We start from the raw sequence: 23463 nt of genomic DNA on the forward strand, positions 1-23463 counted from the left end.
TGGGTCATAATATTGCGACGAAAACTTTCAGAGGCTTTCGATCAATATGATAGCAGCTTTGTTTTAGATACAAGCAATTGTTGCAATCCAGTTACTAATTGATGAATTTAGGTTACTAGAAAGGTGTGAAAAAAATCATACATTTACTTTACAAACAATTTTTTTTATTACAATTTATATTTAAAAAAATGACAATTCCATTCTCATGTAAGGAATGTTTTTAAAGAAAATTCGTATTGGTTTATCCAGGTGAATAGTAGTAGCATGGAGGTATATATAACTCTAGTAGAGCATACGACTCTGCTTACGGGTAATACTTAGTTCAGAGTGACTGCACTTAGCAGGACTGTGTACATAAGTATGATGACTCCTACTGTTAGATCATGGAGGTATGGTAGTAGTAACTACTACAATTGTAATGATATTAATTTTTAAAATGTCAAAGCAATTTCTGTTTTCAGTAGTAGTACGGTATGTTAACAAAAAATAAGCACCATTTTGAGTCTGTCCTCAGCATTTGGACAATTTTCCCACACATTGATAATCTACGTGACACAAAAAATACATGTATCAACAATTCAAGATTCAAGAAATGTTATTGGTTTTGCTTGATATAATTAAGACAATAAAACAACTAAGCAAAAATACATCAAATCGCAAATGGCAATGTTAAAATACTATTAAAATGTTAGAATACTGTTTAAAAAAACTATTAAAAATAAGCACCATACAAAAATACATTATCTCTAATATATTCTGATGATTTAAGAAATATGATCATTAATAATATCTTTCAATAATATAATTCGTGAATCAATCCATGTTTGGATTACAGAGGTTTCTTTTTTATTTCCCCACAGTGTTTGATTGTTCATTTCACTTAACTTTAAGGGTTCCTTACAAGTGTGGTATATCATTAGCATAGTTCACTATACTTGTCATACCAAAGCTGATATCTATTGAGAATAGATATTTTTGTTGAACTAATTTCCATTTTTCTGGATCAGGACTTGATAACCCCTTGACCAAATTTAATTTCAATGATTTAATCGTATTGTTAAAATTGGTTAAATTGATGCCGCCATTATTTACAATTAAAAATGATTTGGTTAATTTCATTGATTAATGTTTTGGAATGCCAATAATGCTGGCATAGGCCTATATTAACCTTGGCATTGCTAATGTTTTTATTACGGTTACTTTAACAAATAAAGTTAGATTTCTTTCCCAAAATTAAATTTTGAGTAGAGTTTTTTCAAAAAATATTTACCTTTTCAACCCAATTTTTTAATAACATTTTCCCCTGTTATATAAAAAAAAAATGCCTAAAAAACATGACTGGTTCTTTTACCCGTTGAATTTCGAATGGTTAACTTAAGTTTTCTTTACTTGAACCAATCCACATTCCTGCAACTTTGCAAAAAGAATATACCTCACCTAGACAAGCCTTTACACTTTTAACATCTCAAAAATAAATGTGTCATCAGCTAATTGTGCAATTTTGATTTCTTGGTACCTATTTACAGTCACTATTGGTACATTTATACCTTTACACATTGTTTCTAATGTTAGACCATTCAACGGTTGATATAAAAAGAAGTGCAACTGGAGGGATCCTTGTCTAATACCACCATTCATATTAAAACTTTTTGATAACCAGTCATTATTTATGGTAATAGACTCACTTTTACAATATAAAGTTTTCACCCATTTAATGAAATCCTTACCAAAACCAAATGTTGACAATGACTTAATTAAAAATGATCAATTGAATCGAATGCCGTAGCAAATTCCAAAAGAACCCCTTACTTATAATTCTGCTTATCAGTATATTCTAGAATGTCTTCAACAAGCCAATTCTTTCCAGCAAATATCCCTCTGGCTCATTATTGTAACATACGTGCATGTTGCATTTGTGCGGATAACCTAACTATAGTAAATGACGAGTTCAAATCATCTAGTTTTATACAAGTTCAATTGGAATCCGATGAATATTTTCCACAAATTCATCAAAATTATTTGGTTTTTACTGTTTGATCCACCACAGCATACCGGTACTTCATAGTTGGTACATTCACCAACAGCGATAACCATGATTACAACAATCACACGCGCAAAACCATTGATAAAAGCCAGCTGTAATAAAGAAAAATTCTGAATTCACATGTGTAAATGTTTTCAAGGCAAAAGAGTGTGTGAACAGGGGTAACCATCTATGTACGGGCAAGCAATGTAGGCCTACACATTACCGGTAGTAGAATTTATATTCAGTGTGTTATAGCCATTATCAGAAATGACTTTTCTACTAGAATCACAGAGTGAGTCGGTTGCGACCTATTGTCAATGAACTTGCAATATAAGTGTTATGTATGTATGATATATATAGCCACAAATGAAAAACCTCACTCTTACATGTAGGATATGATGAGCTGTAGTCTGCCTGGTTACAAAATATTACTGTTTCTTCTTCTGGAAATGTAACACCAAAACTATCACAACATGTAGTAATGTTTCCTTCATATTCACCATTTACAACACGGATTTTTGACGAACATGTCGCTGTAAAGATATGAAAGATACAGTTTAATTTCTATCAAAAGCACGTAGACCTACAATGTGAACTGGGGAAAGGTCACGGATTTAAAAAGTTTAGGAACATAAGGACAAGTAATTTACATATGACCGGTGATATATTTCTATTCTTTGTTTTATAGTAATTATTATTACTAGATGGTTCTCGAATACATAGTAGGCCTACTGTAATTTCAAATGTACGTACCGCAGGAAAATAATACATGTTGTTTACAGGAACGAATAAATAGACACGGTGATTTATGTACTCAACTAAAATTAGTACCCTCGGAATTACTTCCGAAAGAGAAACTTGTCACATAATTGTTTGAGTCAAATTTAAACAAATTTAATTTGTGTTTTGTATGTATAAATATATCCCATTTAGTAACGAAATATTAATTGTTTTTATGTTTTACAAATAATATACCACTAAACACAGTAAAACATTGCGACAATACTTTGTTGAAACTGTCACCCTCATAGTCGATTGAAATAGTACAGTACATGTAACGATGCGATACATCACTACGACGTTTATATATTTTTTTTGTAATTACAGTATCTATATATAAATTTACGTAAGGGCAAAATTCGGTAAATCGCGCCTTAATTCTAGAATTTTTACTCGATGGTATATAAAGTTGGTTCGTACTTTCGGTACTGATTTTAACAACCTGATGTAACTCTGTTTACTAATTAAATTAAGTTAGATAATTAGTTATTGACGATTAAAACGAATTTAGGTTCAACGATTTGCCCCAAATAGGGGTGTTTTCCGATCGTGGTATACACTGTCTAATGGATGTCCATCTTGAAAAATACCCGCCAGAAAAATGCGAGGAGGCTTCGCATTTTCCTATCTCCTCCTACGATAATTGTTTCTAATAGCTGAAAACCGGTTGAACAGCTAGAGTACAGCATCATAATGTTGAAGACAGGCCGATTTTCTTAAAAAATACTATTTTGATAGATTTAATATACGATTATACAAATTATTGATTTGCGATGAATGGAACATCCCAATCTCTCACTCTGCCAGAGTTTGGTTTAACACAAGTAGGTAAATTTATGAGCCCTTGGTTTAACCATGGAGAAATAAGTTAACTTATTTCTCCATGGTTAAACACATATGGTAGGTAAATATATGGGCCCTTTGAGAATAAACTTGCAATACATTGACAATACTGTAAATTAAATACCTATTAACTATTTTTTGTCCTCATTTGAATCGAGCATTTCTTACTGTGAATGTTCGTACTGTTAGATGTAATATAAAAATATACAAATAAACTTGATTACTGAGATTGTGGATAGGCTCTACTGTTAGATATACAAATAAACTTTATACTGACAAATGTTATACTGTATTTAGAGGTATATTATTTATAGGCCTATAAAACATGAAAAAAATATTTCGTTACTGAGTGGATAAAGAATATATTTAAAAATTGTTCCTCTTTGTACCTATCCGCTTTCCCATCCCTCAACCCTAATGTTACATACAAAACACAAATTCAAAAATTTGGACTCATTTTGTGGTAAGTTTCTCCTTCGGAAGTAATTCCCAGGGTGCTAATTTTAGTTGACTACATAAATCACAGTGTCTATTTATTCGTTCCTGGCTCGGGCTCAGTATATTAGCAACATTAGGAAATGAAAATTCTCAAAAACAAATGTTGACGAAACATTTTATAATTGTTACTAAACTAAAGTGCAACATCTATATTTACTTCTCTGTTATTTTCCTCACATAATATTTATCAATGTAAAATTGTCAACAAAATGAATGATCGCAACTGGAATCGTGGTTGTAACCTACGTTACATGTTTTATTTTCGACTTTCAATGTAAACGATTATAAAGGCAACAATATTATATTTCTATGAATATGAAACTATAAAATAGTGTATGTAATCAAACAAAAACATGTATAATAACTTACATATTGTTACATTCACTAATACATATTGTATTTTATAGTTTATACTTTATTAACATCCATAATAAAATGAGTCGTCAATCAAAGGTTGTTGTTGATTTCTTGTATGTCCGCATACATTCCTGTCTTAAATTCACATAAAATAACACTCATTATTGTACTCTATTAAATAGTCATATGACAAAACTGGTGTTATCTTTCTTAGAAAATGTTTACTGTGTTACAATTGAGTAACGTAAATTACGTATTCAGTAACGTAAATTACTGAATTGAAAGATGAATTCGTCATCAAAATAGTTAAATAAAAACAACATTTGTAACTTTTAACAATAAACCTCATTGGTATTTTAGATCATTGCCATCACTTTAGTAGGCAAACAGATTATATGTTTCATTAAATCATCCTTTTTTTATTTTCTATTAATTCAATGCATATTTTATATGTATAATATATATTTATTCATAAAAACTCCCATATGAAAATGTAAATTAGGGAGTTTTATAATGCTAGTGTACATACTATTGTTTTGGTTAATATGATTATTATTATTTATTATAATTCTGTGAACTTTACAGTTGCTTGGCCTAATGCTTATATCAGTCTCAACTTTCTTAGTAACGTAAGTTACATTTCCTTTAATGTTTCAATTAATTGATTTGATTGCTTCATCGGGGCTTGTGATTGTGATCACACCTAGAGATTTTAATACGTTTAACTGAAGGGCAAAGTTCTGATGTTTTTGGCAAAGACTTGTGTTTCTTGCTGTGAATTTGACACGTTTAATATTAGCATTTCTTTGTCGGATTTTCTTAAACGAGGAAAAAGAAACCTTCCGCCGTTGCTCGGGATTTTCACTTTTGTACTTGGCAAACAAGTTCATCGTGTAATCATTGAGGTATCTTATCTGGCGTTTTTCTTTGGTAGAAGATGTTTTGCAGACATCATCCTGGAGTTGTCATCTCTTTCCATGAAGCCTAATACTTCATTATGAAGAACTCCCCACGCCTTTTTTACATACTTCGCATCTGTGATTCCTTGCTTTTTCGTCTTGGATAGGTTACGTTGACCAAGGCCCGACTCCCTTGAAACACGCGCGATTAACCTGTATTTTTTGATTATCTTTCCAGATAGAACATTGCTAATCATTCTTCTGGCCTTCTGCCCTTGATTTATCTCTGTGCTCTCTCTTATTTCATCGAGCAGTGCATGTGAAAGCAGGAGTTGTTTTTCAACCCTTTGGGTACTGATCTTGGTGACATACCTAGAAAATTGGAAATTACATCAATACTAAATTAAGTACGGTTTAGAATATTTAAATATTATCTCAATTGATATGTTCAGGAAGATAATGGTTTAAGCGGCATGTAATGGGCAGAAAAAGAAAATACGTATATTCACATCACCATACACGACATGGAACAAGTTATCAATTATAAGGCCTTGAGTACATTTTGTGGATATTTGCTCTATATTATAAATAGCCAATATTATCATTATTAATAATAATTATGCGTGAATAAAACAGTACATTCATTCGTGACCTACCTGCATTTCGTAAATCCTGATTTGCTTTCGATCTTGGAGAGTCAGTACTACTCATGGACGAGTCATGACTGGTAGATGGGATGCAATTCTTATTTACTTTCTTCAAAGCTCTTTCATAGCGCTTGTTTATGGTTTTTTTTTTGTATGGTCATTTTCTGTAACTCCAGATTTAATTTTTCGATGCGACGATGGGCTCGACTTAGTGCTCTGCCAACACGTTTTCGAGTAGAAATACGTCTCTTAAACGACATCTTGATGCGTAGAGGAGAAGTTGGTGACACCACATCGGAAGTTATGGCTGAATCATCATTACTACTACTAGGTTCGTCAGCTTCTTCTGGGTGTTGTACTTGTAGTTGGGCTTGAACTTGCTTCACGTACCTTCAATGTTTCTGTACTCTTCTTTTCACCGTCGCTCTCCGTGCATTTCTATCTTTTGTTGTAAGTTCTGCTGACGGAACATAGTATTTCATTACACGTCTTGCTTCTGCTTGCAAGTACTCTGCTCCTCGCTTCTCTTTTTGTCGTTCCCGATACGCTGCCTGAATCTTGGCTTGTGACTTTACCATTATCACCAGTGTCACCTAGTGTTTAACAAAATGTATTAGTATTAAATCGAAATAAACAAATATTAAACTATATTTTTACATTTTAAATAACCATAATGTAAAAAAATACATTGACTTTGTATGTAGTAAATTATGTAACTTACGTTACCATGAACTTACTATTAATACTTGTGAGTATCGATATTACAATGAAACAAGATGTATCCAGGTACATGACATACGTTTGACAATGAATATTCATAAACATATATACACAGATATTATCTTAATATCATTGCTATGTTCGGTAATGTTACAACAACATAGACATACAACATCAATGTGAAACTTACGTTACCATAGTATCAAGGGCAATGAAACTTCCCATAAAATAACCCTAAATAAAATCAACTCCGGTTGGAGGTAATGTTCATTATTGCCTGTATAATATAACTTAAATTATTTGAATATACTGAGTAGAAAAAAAACAAGACGTCTTAGAAATGAGGTATATAAAATGGTAACCTACGTTACATGTAGTGTAATTTACGTTACGTTGTTGCCTATGCTAGCTTACTAGTGTAAATTGTACAATGTAATAACATACTTGCATATCTGTCTAATTTCCTAAATTATAAACATTAGGAAAGTTGTTCTAAATGATCTTTAGTGAATTAAGCATTTGAATACTTACTAAAATATACTCGAAAATCTGATATATGACGAATAAACTATGAAATTGTGAAGAAGTATTTATAAAAACGTGGTCAAAATTGCCGCTGTCTGCCGAATCACGTGGTTAAAACTTTTTATTGTATCAGAGGGCGTTTTCTTGATCATAAGAATATCTGTATTCCTTAGAAATGTCCACAATATTAAAACTCATCAGTAACAATATATATGGTAACGTAAGTTACCATAACGTAAATTTCAAATGAACTTCAAAGGCTCAAATAATTAAATCTTAAAACAACAACAAAATAATCAGTTTAAAATTAAACTTGACGTAACTAATCTTATAAATTATTATAACATGTGTGTACACAAACCGGATCCTAAGAAGAAATGGGGTAACGTAGGTTACATAGCTTAACCAATCGTTTTTCATTAACACTTTCCAGGCAATTTTATAACGTATTTACATTATATTTCATCCGCGCAAGCAATATAATCGTTATCAAGAGTACAAATCACATATAATACGAAGAAAAACACTTTTATAGGTAATTATTAATTGATATTTAATGCATTTTTTAAAGTCTGTAACGTAAGTTACGTCATTTGTGCGACATATTTAATTGAAGAATTTTTTTTAAATAAAACTCATTTTTTGTCAAAATTTCACTTACATGCATTAAACGTAAAGGTAAGGCTCCAAAATATACAGTATTTACAATGATAAATGGGATTATATTTAATTTTTACACTAGTGAATATTATGAAATTGGCCGGCGACAGGCGGTTTTGTGTCATATCATGAAGTTTAAAGTGACATTATTTTTTAAGGGCAAGGATTTTTAAAATGAAACTTGGCCAATACAAAGAATAACGTTTCCTGTACCGTCATAACGCTTTAAATCACACTTTTAGTGCATAGTTTTAAATATATAACACAGTAATTATAGGCGACATTGGTTTTTCATATTCGTGTTGGTATAGTGAGCCTGAGCCTTCTGTAAACGACATGTATTATTGTCCTGCGGTACGTACATTTGAAATCGCCGGTTTTGTTACGCTGAAATTACCGTGTATTCGAGAACCATCTGTGGGCACGACCTAGATGGTACGCGAGCGTACCATCTAGTTATTACAATTAAACGTTAAGAAGCAACTGTCAGTAATAAAGTTTATTTGTATAGTTTATATAAATGTAAAACAATGTGAAAACCACCTCTATTCGGGGCAAATCATAATTCGCTTTAATTGTCAATAAATATTAAATGATTTAACTCAACTTAATTAGTTGGCCTAATGGTTTTCAATTGTTTCTTAGAGCCAATTGATATTTCATACTGGTTTCTATCCACCAAAGTTGTTCGTTTAGGGCATTTGATCCTTCGTACAGTAAGCCTATCCTCTACTGGCTTTACAACGCTACTCATGCCAGTGAGGGGAGGGTGGTGGTGTGGGTGGTTTAACTGCAATAATACAGTTTTGTAGTAGACGGCGACTGAAAACGCTAGTTCATTAAAAACCTATATCCAACATCTGCAGCACAGATTGAAAAAAATGAATCGAATTTCTGTTATGAGTGTACTTGCCTTTACGACGCCTGAGGGAATAGACAATTGTGGAACAGAAATTGGAATGTTCCATTCATCGCAAATCAATAGGCCTACATTTGTATAAACGTATATTAAATCTATCAAAATAGTATTTTTTTAAGAAAATCGGCATGTCTTCAACATTATGATTCTGTACTCGAGCTGTTCAACCGGTTTTCAGCTATTAAAAAGCAATTATCGTAGAAGGAGATAGGTAAATGCGAAACATCCTCGTATTATTGTGTGCGGGTATTTTTCAAGATGGACATCCATTAGACAGTGTATACCACGATCGGAAAACACCCTTTTTTTTGGGCAAATCGTTGAACCAAAATTCGTTTTAATTGTCTGTAACTAATTATCTAACTCAATTTAATTAGTAAACAGGGTTACATCAGGTGGTTAAAATCAGTACCGAAAGTACGAACCAACTTTATATACCATCGAGTAAAAATTCCAGAAGTAAGGCGCGATTTACCGAATTTTTGCCCTTACGTAAATTTATATATAGATTATTAGAGACTTTCTACTACCAAAACAATGTAGTGAATCGGCTGCAAACCCATGTCACTTAACGCGCTTTAAGTTATTGTATTTTATATATGGCCACAAATGCGAAACCCACCTTTGCATTCAGGATTTGGTGAGCTGTATTGTCCAGGCATCAAAATATTATGTAGAAAAAGACTAAAACCGCCCTAGGCTTTCAGCGTTGGAGAGAAAACGATTTAATAAATTTAAGAGTACAAGGACAAGCAATGTACACATGACCGGTGGTAGATTTTCTATTCTATGGTTTATTCATTATCAGAAAAGACTATCTACTACAAGATCCACAGAGTGAGTCGGCTGCGAACCTATGCCAATAAACTCGCTCTGTAAGTGTTTGTTTATGTATGGCAATTGTATATTTATATATAACATGCTACCCACGAACGAACCACACGTGCTAAGACTACCTCAGCTGGCCTAGTAGACACATCGGTTCTCCCTGAAGAATAGACGGAACTGCTTGTATTGGTCTTGACTTTAAAAAATGTTTACAGGAGTCCTTTAAATCTGTGCTACAATGACAATCTCAAATAAGAGAAGACTTAAGTAAAGCTATTGATTTTAACTCGGAAAGGATTGCAGTTTTTGGATCAAAACATAAGGCCTCATGAATCGAATGACAAGGCCCGTGAATCTGATATTCAAAATACGCAGGAACAATTAACGATCTGCCATCTTGAATTAAATAGAGCTGAACATTTTTCTAGACGCAACAACATCAGGTTTGTTGGCCTGGAACATTCGCCCGGTGAAAATAGTATCCTGATTGTTAAGAGTATTTTAACTAACACTTTACGCTATCATCTATGCCAATCACCGAGCGTGCACACCGAGCTGGACGAGGATGAAAGGTAAATCACCTCATATCCATGATGCCCTTATTCTAAATTATCGACGACCTCACGCCAAATGATCTGGCTGAAAAAAGGAGATGGAAAAATCAAGTTCGATATAGAAGAATGGGGAAAACTACGCTTCTCTGCTGGCAAATGGCGAACATCTAATGGATCTTCATCCTTCCAAGAACCTGTGCCGAACTAGCTTGTCTTCTGTGTTCTTCAACTCTTAATTATGCAATAATAATGCATGCATTATGGTATTAATTATATTATAACCATTGATGCCGCCAGAAACAGTTACTATAACCTTTTTTTTCTAATCAGAAGTCTTTATAATAATAACACTACAATTTTTATTCCCATATGGCATATCTCATTTACTAATGTTTAAATTGTACTTTGTATTGCATACCTCCAAAATAATTTCAATTATTTGAACCAGGAGCTGCACGTTTATTTTTTGGATGGATAACTTGATTCTTCCTATGATGCTTCTTAATTATTTCTTTTTTTAAATAATTATTCCGATATTAGTCGGAATATTAGTTTACAGAAACTTTTTTTAATACTGAAAAAACAAATTTGTCTTTGTTTAACATCCCCGGCTATACCCTACTCCATTCTTCTAGAATATCCCAGGCTGGTGGAGGTGTCGCCAAATACCTTGATCATACATTTCAATGCATTAAACGACCTGACTTGAGCTCACTTATATCAATGAACTCTGAATCATTTTTTATTGAAATCAAAGCGGAACCCAAACATATTATCCTTGGTGTTGTGTATCGTCTACAGGAACATTCACTCAATGTATTTAATCTTCGATCCTCCTTCTCCTTCCTTTTTATTTGGATATATCGTATTTTGTATCATCTTCTTTCCAACTTTTTTATTATTTCTTTCTGGGAGCCTAGGCGTTCAGTTTTTAAACTTATACAGGTTTCCACACATACTATGTTTTTTATTAGTTATTATCAAAAGTGTTTAATATTGAATCTAAAGACTCCTGAATTACCTGTAGCCACCCATTTTTGTAATAATGAGCATTCCCTTTCGGATATTACAATTTCTGGTGTTAAAGTATGCAGGTTAGTATGTAATGGTTCTGAGACATCTCGTAGAATTATAGAAGAAAGAATAATTGTAAAGCTTGGCACTCTTGCCTCTACCGGCATAAATGTACAATTTAGATCCTTTAAACATTAATTTTGCCAGAGACATTCACATATTAACAATTATTTACACTTGAAGCTTTTGTCTTTGTTTTAAATTTCCTGCTTTATAAGCAACCATTCCTGCTTTGTACACCATAGCTTTTGGAGGCGTGCTTTTATAACTATGCCTTTTGTTTGTTAACATATTTGATTGGCTGATTTGTTTTATTATGTAATTTTGTGACTTATATATGTTATCCTTTGTTACAATTCTTTTCACCTGATGATGGGCTATGCCCGAAACATGTCGTTAAAATAAATCTATATTGAGGCATTTTTAACTTATTTGATATTGATTTTTTTCTATATCCTGCCTATGCAGCTCTTTGATTTATATGTTTAATATTGTATGTACTTTTAATATATATGTGGAGAACATTTATTGAATATTTATTTATTTATTGAATATTGAATAAACAAATCAATTGTAAAACTTACGTCTACACTCTGCATATGGAAAGCTGTAAAATCCATTATAACACGTTATTGTTGATTTTCCTACCAATGTATAACCAACATCACATGTGAATGTAATGGATCCTCCATGAGTATAGCTACCAGAGTACTGACCGTTTACAATACTGATGGACGATTCACAGTTAGCTGGAGATATCAAGTAATATATTAGGAAGCTTAAAGATGTATTTTCCCCCTGAAAAAATAATTCTTATAAAAAGTTTTGTTGAATATTCCATTTTAATGTAACATAATAGTTATCCACTTTGACCAAAAAATTGGATCGAAAAAAAATGTATTACCTGAAAAAATGTAATTTAAAGAAAACACTGGTCAAATTGGCTGTCAGCAAATGGATTTTTGGTTGAATTTAACCATTTAGTTTGTCATTTTACAAGTGAAAACATTTTTGTTTTCTATGTAAGTGATTAACTTTATTAAAACTACAAAATAACATATTCAAAGTCTGATTTATTTAATCTTCATTTTTCATGTTTTTGGGGGACAATACATCTTTAATAGTGGGGCTCCTTAGACCAAAAATACTATTTAGTTAGAAGAATAAAACTTGGTATGGCAACTTGTATAAAAAATGTGCAACTTTTAAGATTTGAGGCCATTTAAAATTTGACATTTGACCTCAGATAATGTCCGATTCCTCAGAACTCGCAAACCGTACATCCTAGAACGCCGCTGTCCTAGAAACATGAAAATAATGGCAAGTCCCAACCATGGTGAGGCTGAGGTAGTAAAGTCCATCAATCCCAAAACACAGTAACTAAGTACTAGTAATTCTAAAGTAACTGAAGTTATTTGTTCGTATCAGTCGTTTCATTTTCTGATAAACTGTGAACACGTACAATATAGTTTATAATAAGTCATCCTGTAATTGGCTATATGGCTGTTGGATGTATGTGAAATAAAATAAAATAAAAATAATTATTTAGTCTCCTATCAATTAAATTCTTTGACATCTCACTCCCTGTCGAAAATTGCTTGATCTTTCCCACCCACATCTTTTGAAACAGATCTATGTCGATGGTAATACTGAGTGTCATGGTCAGTTCAAGTGTTTTTTAAATAACCATGTAGTAGTTTGTGCAGATAATTTGCTTATCCATGGTCTAGAGTATGACCACCAGCTACCAAAAACATTTTTGAAATGTAATTAAAATTGTGATATCTTGAATGGTTTGAGCAATTAGCTGCATGGAAAACATTTTACTGTATGTTGATTATGGATTGTTAATAATAGCTTCTCAACTTTACAAAACTAAACAGTATTCGACGATTCAAGGACCGATTTGATTTATGTTTTTTATACATTTCTTTTTTTTTGTTTTAGATTTATTATGAATTTTCATAAATGTGCGTCTGACTACTAGAAGCGCAGCGTTACTTACGCGAGATTATAGTTATAAACGTCTGGGGTGGATTGCTATAAAACAGTCTTAACTGATGGTCTTAACTCCCCGATTAAAGCCGGCTTTATCAGATAGACGGTCTTATTAAAGCCACTCCTGATAGACCATTGCTATAAACCAGTCTTAGATAAGACCGCGTAAAGTAACAAATTGAGGGCGTACTTTGCGCGTAGAATACCAAATAAGGTAATGTTCGTCACGCTTGTTCAATTCACAATCATAACAGTACGTACATTTCTACGCGAGAAAATCCATTCTAGGCCTATATAACAATAAAATCACCGTTATTATTTGATTTAACACTTAAAACTCGTTCAATTGGTTGTCTTTGACGATAAATAATACGTAAAAGCAACAAAAAGAGAGGTTTAAGACTGTTTTAAGACTCCTTCGAGTAGGCTTTAATTTTAAAGACCGTTTACAGGTTAGACCGCGGTATAGCAATGGTCTATAACATAAGACTACTTGCTACGTCACGAATTATAGCCGGCTAAGCGCTAAGACCGGTTATAGACCGCTTATAGCAATCCGCCCCTGGTATATAAAGTTACGTCAAACATGAAATTACGCGCGCGTTACTTCTGACGGCCGACGCGTAAGGTTGAAGTAACTTACAAAAAGCGTCTTCACGGTGATTACCCAGGTCTGACAACAAACTACCACGAGGTATAATTACTCCTACTTACTCATAACTTACCAAAAGTAGATTTTATATCAAGGATATGAATATAAATTTGAAATTAAAATCAAAATAGAGCACGTTTAAGGTCATTTTGAGCATTTAAATATGTTCTATATGTGTTGCGCCGCGCGTAACGTAAAACGACCGATTTGATTTATGTTCTTTTATACAATTTTTTTTTCAATTTATTATGAATTTTCATAAACTTCAAATTCATTCGAAATTATGATACACGTCAGGACCGTAGCCAGCATGAGGCAAACAAAATTTCCTCTGCATATATCGTCATCTTTTATATTAATAATTATATTTAAATCTTGCACGTCAACCTTAAAAATTCGTGCGCTCAAAAATTGGGTCTTAATGTTTTAATGCAAATTTATGTTAAAATATGCCTATTTTGAATATTTTATACCCAATCTGTATGAAAGGCACCTCATTGTTCTTTTTAAATTTGTTTATCAATTGTTGATTTTTTGTTCTTTTCTTCATAAATCATTACTTCAACAACAGAACGCATTTCGCTTACACGTAGCTCATTTTTCGTAAATTGTAATTGGTTATGAATATTTTCTTTCGCCATACCACCATTTTCATTTGATGACATTATCGTTTCTAAAAGTTTGATTAACGTGGCTCACCTATTTTCAATTTTTTTTTTTTTAAATCTGTTATATATAGCTCCTTACAATGAAATGTGACCCTCAAGTCAATCACCCATGAGTATAGCTAGCAGAGAACCGACCATTTGCAATACGGATAAATGACGCAAAGTTAGCTATTGGAGAGGACATACGAATGCATTTAGAAGTCGCCAATTTAGGTATGGTAAATCAACATTAGTTTTACCATTAATGTAAATATGTATGACTAGAAATAATAATACCCACCTTTGCACTGCGCATATGATGAGCTGTATTGTCCATTATCACACGTTATTGTTCTTTCTCCTACCAATGTATAACCAACATCACATGTGAATGTAATGGATCCCCCATGAGTAAAGCTACCATAATACTGACCATTTACAATACTTATAGATGACTCGCAGTTAGCTATGGAGAAAGTTTTATCATATATCATTTTAAATGGCACATAAATGTCAATGCCTAAAACGTTCAAGCAATGAACAATGTGCAACTAATATTACAATTCGTTATACGTTTGTCAAGACATTGCATACATACCTCTACACACAGAATATGATGAGCTGTATTGTCCATTATCACACGTTATTGTTGATTCTCCTACCAACGTATAACCAACATCACATGTGAATGTAATGGATCCTCCGTGAGTAAAGCTACCAGAGTACTGGCCATTTACAATACTTATAGATGACTCGCAGTTAGCTATGGAGAAAGTTTTATCATATATCATTTTAAATGGCACATAAATGTCAATGCCTAAAACGTTCAAGCAATGAACAATGTGCAACTAATATTAAAATTTGTTATACGTTTGTCAAGACATTGTATACATACCTCTACACACAGCATATGATGAGCTGTAATGTCCATTATCACACGTTATTGTTGTTTCTCCTACCAATGTATAACCAACATCACATGTGAATGTAATGGATCCTCCATGAGTAAAGCTTCCAGAATACTGACCGTTTACAATACTGATGGACGAATCACAGTTAGCTGGGGAGAGGACACATACACATGTATTTAGATTTAAATAAATGTGCATTTTTGAAAGATCTTTCCACATATAACAACATATATATGAAATATTTCTCTTTTACCCGATTGTTGTGAAATTGACTAACTAAACTATATCTTTTTAGCAACAATTGCAGTTCTAACATAGTAGAAGGTGCTTGCTCCAGTTCAAATTGGGCCAGAGATAGAGTAACACATTTCAGGTTAGCTCTATTTTAATATTGATATCGTGATAGTACTTACAACTACAAACAGGGAATGCATCTTGATATTGTCCATCTAAACACACAGTACTTGAAACACCAACTAATGTGTATCCATCGAAACATGTAAATGTAGTTATGCCTCCATGTGATTGGTTTGACTTCACTCGACCATTAATGACAGGCGACGGTGTCTGACAATTAACTATAAGTTAAAGGTAGTTATTAGTTATACATATATAGTCTAGCATTTTTTATAGATACAAGTTTGGGATCAATCAATTCTTCTCTGATGACATTAATTTGACATTTTTCTTAAAAAAGTAACATAAATCTAAATGTTTACTTTATTTTATTTCTGTCCTGTGGAATACTGAAAAGCGATTACATTTCTTGACTACAAGGCAATGAATCATTGTAAGAGCATGTCACACTGGAAGGAAGAAACTGTATGAACCCAGTGTCATTTAAAAAGTATACATTGAAAGGACGATGTCTGCATGAAAGACATTTATACAAATTGGTACGTCGTCATGATTTATCCATTTTCCTTTCAAGATATATATTTGGGGGAAATGGTATCTCGAGTCTATACAGGTAAAAGTGTCATACTCATAGACAACCAAAACCATTGTTGGTTTTGTAATCAAAACCTTTGAGGAACTTGGCCGAGTATAATCAAGGTAATTCTAATAAATTTTACTTTCTCTTGAATATTCTTTAAAATAAACAGATAAAATCTTGATATCACCATTTTAAATTAATATTACCTGTAGATTTAGAAATATTATTTATAAAAACAAAAAGCTTTCGGATTAAACCATTAGTAATTTTAACTTACGTCGACATTCAGCAATAGCTGAGCTAAACTGTCCATTATTACAAGAAACTGTAGATTCTCCAACAAGTGTGTAACCAAAGTTACATACAATATTGAAAGAACCTCCATGGATGAAGCTGCCAAATATTTGTCCATACGCAACACTTGTTGTAGAGTCACAGTTTGCTGAAAGAATAATGAAAGTGTAATGCTTAAGTTAGAGTGATGTTGGTACTTAAAAGAATTTTGATAGCTCGTAGGCCTAATTCCTGAATAGAAATCAATTGAAACACGGATGTCATCTATGGTTGAAATAAGCAGTTTGTACAAAACGATTTGTAAAATAACTGTACCTTTACATTCCGCATATGATGAGCTGTATTGTCCATTATCACACGTTATTGTTCTTTCTCCTACCAATGTATAACCAACATCACATGTGAATGTAATGGATCCCCCATGAGTAAAGCTACCAGAATACTGACCATTTACAATACTTATAGATGACTCGCAGTTAGCTATGGAGAAAGTTTTATCATATATCATTTTAAATGGCACATAAATGTCAATGCCTAAAACGTTCAAGCAATGAACAATGTGCAACTAATATTACAATTCGTTATACGTTTGTCAAGACATTGCATACATACCTCTACACACAGCATATGATGAGCTATATTGTCCATTATCACAAGTTATTGTTGATTCTCCTACCAATGTATAACCAACATCACATGTGAATTTAATGGATCCTCTATGAGTATAGCTACCAGAGTACTGGCCATTTACAATATTGATGGACGATTCACAGTTAGCTGGAGATATTAAGTAATATATTAGGAAGCTTAATAGTGGGGCTCCTTAGACCCAAAATACTTCAAATTTAGTTAGAAGCATAAAACTTGGTATGGCAACTTGTATAAAAAATGTGCAACTTTTAAGATTTGAGGCCACTTAAAATTTGACCTCAGATAATGTCCGATTCATCAGAATTCGCAAACCGTACATCCTAGAACGCTGCTGTCATAGAAACATGAAAATAATGGCAAATTAAACATGCATGTACGTTAAAATGCGACCGTAAAAAGTTGATGTACGCCAACCTATGACATGATGCATATACACTTATAGTGCTGAGTTGTACCTATTATGTGTCATATACAATATGTACAGTATATACTGTATATCTATATACAGTGTAGCATAGGTGAAATTACGGGACCCACATCATGTTCTAATTTTTTGGTATGATGGAATTATCATAATAAACTCGAAGATGACAATTTAGAAAGATAATGAATTGAGCAAATAAATATAAGGATTGGAAGAGAATTTAACAAGTAGAAGCGCAATGCGCGCTCTTTGAAATTTGTATAAATTTGACGAAAGAGAGAAAAAAACTACTTTTTAACTTCAACTGACCATTTCATAATGTCACAACATCCGATAGGCCTAATTTTTATATGAATTCATATCTACATTTCATCAGCTTTTACAATAAATTATAATCTTCAAGGTCACCTTTAATTCTGAAGAGCTGTAAGATATTCAAATGTATGGTGTAGCTGAAAATACACGACCTAGGTTATTCAAGTTTTTACGCATGATGACGTCATCAAAATGAAAATGTTGACAACTCATGAGAAAGATAATTAATTGAGCAAGCACATACTAAAATTTGTTCGAAAATTGGGTTCAAATAACGGAGATGCGCTCTATTGAATGTGATAACCCACACAAAAAGATAAAAATTACTAATTGTGGCCATTTGATGACGTCATATCATTTTGTACGTCTAATGTGTATATACATTTATATCTACAACTCATTTGCTTCCATATTAAGTTAAAAAAATTGGGGGTCACCTTCCATTCTGAAGAGTTATATTCATTTTAAAAAGGCCTTATTTTTCACCATTTTCAGCACTTTGATGCAATTAATTTGCGCATTTTGTCATTTTTAACCTGCTCGTATCGCGTTATTTTAAGTCGGAACTGACTCAAATTTGGTGAATGTACTAAGGATGGTGAGTAGAATGCGATTTGTAAAAAAAATCGCATTTTTTACGCTTTTTAAGTATCGCGCGCGCAAAATGTTTTTTTTGCGCAGTAATTTTTTGAAACACGCAAATGGCCTAATTCATGCTCTAAATTGATCAAAACTTAATTTTGAGCTTTTTAAATTTTTAACGCACAAGTTTTTATTTGCTAATATTTTTACCCTTGACCTGAAGTTTACGTGTAGTGAATTTCATTAATATGTGATAATGAATTATGAAGATATGATTGATAATGTGATTTCACAAAATGGCGTATAAATGACGTCACGGTTGAGTGATCACGCTGAAAAGCTTATTAGGATTAAATTACAGTATTTGAAAGATATTGTGAAATTTTTGTGATCATTAACATTTTATTTTTTGAGATAATTGACACACAAAATCTGTACAGAAAGAAATAAAGCGGAATAAGATTTCGTACAATAACAATAGGTGATCATTTTATTCTAAATGATCACTTAATTATTACTACATCTACGGATTTTCAATTTGACTTCTCGGGGGCTACTCGTCTTTCAGTAGGTTCGATGATCAACCTAGACAAATCGTCAAGATACACAGATGGTACAGTTTTCCTACCGTATGCAATTGATTGTGGATTATTCTAATCAGTGGCGGCTGGTATCTAAATTCTCCCTTTAATTCCTCTTGGTTGAGTAAAAATTAAACAGTACTGTTATGAAACAAAGCCCAGAGTGAATTGGAGAATGATACTTTAACTGGTATAGCTAGTAGCACAGTGACTAGAGTGAGTGTACAAAGTACTTGCATTGTAAGTTTGAGGTTTTTTGAGAGGATTGTCGTCTAGGAATGTATGACTCAGCGATAAAATATCATTATTCCTAAACATAGCCTACTATGGTCGAGAACTATCCGTGTCCATCAAAGGTAGATAATTCCCCCTTGACAGGTTGTGGCAAAAACATAACCTGTGCGTAAACTTAAATGTATATAAATAATTTTTTTGCCGATACAATTTTTGGTCAATAACTATTATGGGACATTAAAATGGCATATTCAACAGAAATAATTGAAAAAATATATTTTTTTTTTCAGGAGCAAAATATATCTTTAAAGGTCATGATAGCCATATTCTGTACATTCATTGCCAAGTATAATTGTACTCCATACCTGATCATGATCATTGCAATACAATAATAAATACAATACTACAATAAAATAACCTTACCAAAGCAGCGAGGAGGTTCCTCTAAAAAATTACCATTTCGACAGCGTAAATATTCATTTCCAACTAGTTTATATCCATCTAAACAATTGCACTGAATCACACCACCGTGCTTGATCGAACCATTAAAACTACCATTTAAAAGTGTTAGTTGACAATCGGCTATAAGAAAAACATGATAGAGAATTATTGAAATTGTGTTGCTTATTTCAAGGAAATCTAACGAAAGGACACTTAGCTCGCCTTGCCAAGATAGGAATACACGTAACAGTTCTTCGATCTTATGTGTGAGACGGCGACAAATAATAACATTGTTTTTTTAATCTGTTATATATAGCTCATTACAATGAAATGTGACCCTTAAGTTTATTAATCATTTATCGAATTAAGTTATAAAATAATGCAATTATAACAAAAAAATACAATATTAATTACGTCTTACTTTTGTTTCTCCTGTAAGTCATTATACATCTTCCGATATTAGAATCATTTTCTTCAACTGCTAAAAATGCAATAAATAATAAAACTATTGTATCAATATAGGTGACGCAAGATGCAATGGAAGGAATTTGGATAACGTCATAATTTGGTAAAGTTATCCACGTCGCATGGCATTTATGCAAATAAACCCAGGTGAGCATACGTTCAACAACGATTACGTTATCATTAGCTCATTTACGCATACTGCCGTTTCATTTTTCACAAAGTTATGTAATATATTTATATAATGGGTGTGGCTTAAGTAATGGCAACCTTGTATTGTTTAAATTATATTTTATATAGTTCCGTGGTTTTGTACATGTCATAAGCTTTAATTTAATACCAAACTTGCCAAATTAATTTGATTTCTTAAATTTTCCCACGAAGTTATGTAATATATATTAGGATGGGGCTTTGATTTAATTTGTTACCTAACTTGCCATATTTATTTATTTATTTATTTAATTTGTTCACAAAGTTATGTAATATAATAGGTGTGATTTTTATGACGTTGTTATATTGTGAAATTATATTTTTCTAATTTTACTGGTACTGTACATGTCATAAGCTATAATTTGATATTAGACTTGATATCTATATTTATGTAATTTATAGTTTTTTTTATTTTCACATAGCTACATAATAATATTTAAAAATGAGGTAATTAAATTGTTCGAATTGTCAGGCACCCCTTCTAGAATTGTTAGTTAGGTCCTAAAGAATGTTTCTGTTAAGTTTGATGCTTTTGTCACAAAGTGCACAAACTGGCCAAAAATATGACCTAAGCGACCAGAATAATATTATCTCTAGATGGGCTTTTCGAGATTATTTATAAACCAATAAAATATAGACATGGAGGACTTGTCTTCGTGGTGGGCTCCTTTTTGATATTACACGAAACCAATTAAATGAGATGGGCGTTAATGGCTTCTTTTCAAGACTTTACAGCACTGTTGGTCTAAACAACGTCTCTTTTAAGTACTGTAGATTATTCTGATCTGATAAACGTAGAATCATATAAGTTATCCATCCATCAAACTTTGTTCGTCAATCCGCCAACACTCATAAAGACAAAAAAAAAGATATAACTTACCATTAGACCGTATCATACTCGTGGGTTGTGGGAGTGTAGTCCCAAACACACAGGAGTTGATCATCAGGAAAAACCAAGGAAATAGAATCATTATTTTCTTCATTTCAGTTTATGTATAGTCAGCACATACATACGAAATGATGAAATGGTTGATTTCCTCCGACAACATCTTTATGTTTAAAAAAAAACAGTATGCATAATTAAAACCAAAGGATTGGAAATGTGATGTTTAATTCATTTTCAAAAACAATAATTGTTTTATTAATGATTATGATTCTCGAATACACAGATATTTCAGCGTAAAGAAAACTGGCGACTTCAAATGAACGTACCGCAGCACAATACTAATTAGTAATTGTCGTTTACAGAAACGAATAATATATATTGTTAGTAATTATTATTTAATACAAACGTTGAGAAGCAACTGTCAGTAATAAAGTGTATTTGTATATTATGTATTTATAATCAAACAGTGGCTTACCCACACACACAGTAATAAAGTGTATTTGTATATTATATCTAACAGTACCAACACTCACAGTAAGAAATTCGCGATTCAAATGGCGACCAAAAGTGGTTAATACGCAAGCCTGGGTGCAGAACAATTATTATACACATTTGCAGGAAAAAAGTATAGGAAAATTTTTTTGGGGGTTTTCTGATAGAGTATACCATATGGAATGTCAGAAAAAAAATCCCCATCCCAGGGTCTTGGGGAAAAGTTTTTATGGCACTTTTAAATTTTGGCCTATATAACACACACAAATTCCTATTAACATACACAAATACCTATATATAGGGGATAGGGAAAATCAATTAACAGTTTTTGTTACTTGCAGTTGTGTTTTAATGATTAAAATTAGTAGAGGCTTACTTTAATAACTACTTCTCATAGTAGTTGATGAATCAAGTCGATACGATGACATCATCATGCCAGAATCCAATAATGGTGTCCAAATTGGCGGGGAAAACAGGGTATTGCTAAACCCCCGCAAACCCTGGAAACCTAAAAAAAAACATAGAAAACCCCACCGAACCGACATAAAAGTCATTGAATCATGGAGTGTACGCCCCACTAGGTATGTCCATGTAAAAAAAAAATTAAATTTCTACTGTTAACTACTTATTTTTGGGATAAAACATCATTTTTTTGTTAAAAATTAGCAATCATTTTTTACCAAAAAATGATGTTTTACCCCAAAAATAAGTAGTTAACAGTAGAAATTTTATTTTTTTTAAAACATGGATATACCCAGTGGGTTGTACACTACATGATTCAATATTTTTTATGTTGGTTCGGTGGGGTTTGCTATGTTTTTTTGGAGGTTTGCCAGGGTTTGCGGGGTTTAGCAATACCCTGTTTTTTCCGCCAAATTGGACGCCATATTGGATTCTGGCGTTATGATGTCATTGTTATCGACTCGATTTATCAACTACTATGAGAAGTAGTTATTAAAGTAAGCCTCAGCAAATTTTAATCATCATAACACAACTCCAAGTAAAAAAAAACGTTAATTGGTTTTCCCTATCCCCTATATATAGGTATTTGTGTGTGTTAATGCATTAATTGTGTGTGTTATATAGGCCAAAATTTAAAAGTGCTGTAAAAACTTTTCCCCAAGTCCCTGGGATGGAGATTTTTTTTCTGACATTCTATATGGTATACTCTATCAGAAAAAAAAGAAAAACATTTTCTATACCTTTTTCCCGCAAAATTTGTACTGCACCCAGGCTAGTATTGCAATACTGTATCTTAGGCTTTAAGTTTATTCTCCACAAGGGCCCATACATTTTCCAATTTACCTACTTGTGTTAAACCAAATAATTTGGAATGTTCCATTCATCGCTAATCAATACTTTGTATAAACGTATAATAACGTTTAGACCGCCGTTCACATCCCTCACATTATTGTA

The 23463-nt window shown here is 32.4% G+C and overlaps 1 protein-coding gene across 1 annotated transcript; it reads right to left on the reverse strand.

Annotated features, from left to right (window-relative positions):
- Positions 1-306: 306 nt before the first annotated feature.
- LOC140046869 (C4b-binding protein alpha chain-like) lies at positions 307-21606 on the reverse strand. Its single transcript, XM_072091607.1, has 6 exons — positions 21550-21606; positions 20419-20475; positions 19980-20138; positions 11915-12079; positions 2413-2559; positions 307-2136 (listed from the first exon to the last, which is right to left on the reverse strand). The coding sequence occupies exons 1-6, from the start codon at positions 21563-21565 to the stop codon at positions 2075-2077; spliced, it is 606 nt and encodes a 201-aa protein (XP_071947708.1). The 5' UTR covers positions 21566-21606; the 3' UTR covers positions 307-2074.
- Between the last annotated feature and the right edge of the window lie 1857 nt (positions 21607-23463).

The sequence above is a fragment of the Antedon mediterranea genome, chromosome 1 (genome assembly GCF_964355755.1).
Source record: "Antedon mediterranea chromosome 1, ecAntMedi1.1, whole genome shotgun sequence".
NCBI lineage: Eukaryota > Metazoa > Echinodermata > Crinoidea > Comatulida > Antedonidae > Antedon > Antedon mediterranea.

Excerpts from the sequence above, each read along its gene's own strand:
- LOC140046869 (XM_072091607.1), bottom strand. Across the intron at positions 12,080-19,979 it reads GGAACCTCCTCGCTGCTTTG|CTAACTGTGAATCGTCCATC; the intron begins GTAAGGTTATTT and ends TGATATCTCCAG. Across the intron at positions 2,137-2,412 it reads CAGCTCATCATATCCTACAT|CTGGCTTTTATCAATGGTTT; the intron begins GTAAGAGTGAGG and ends TCTTTATTACAG.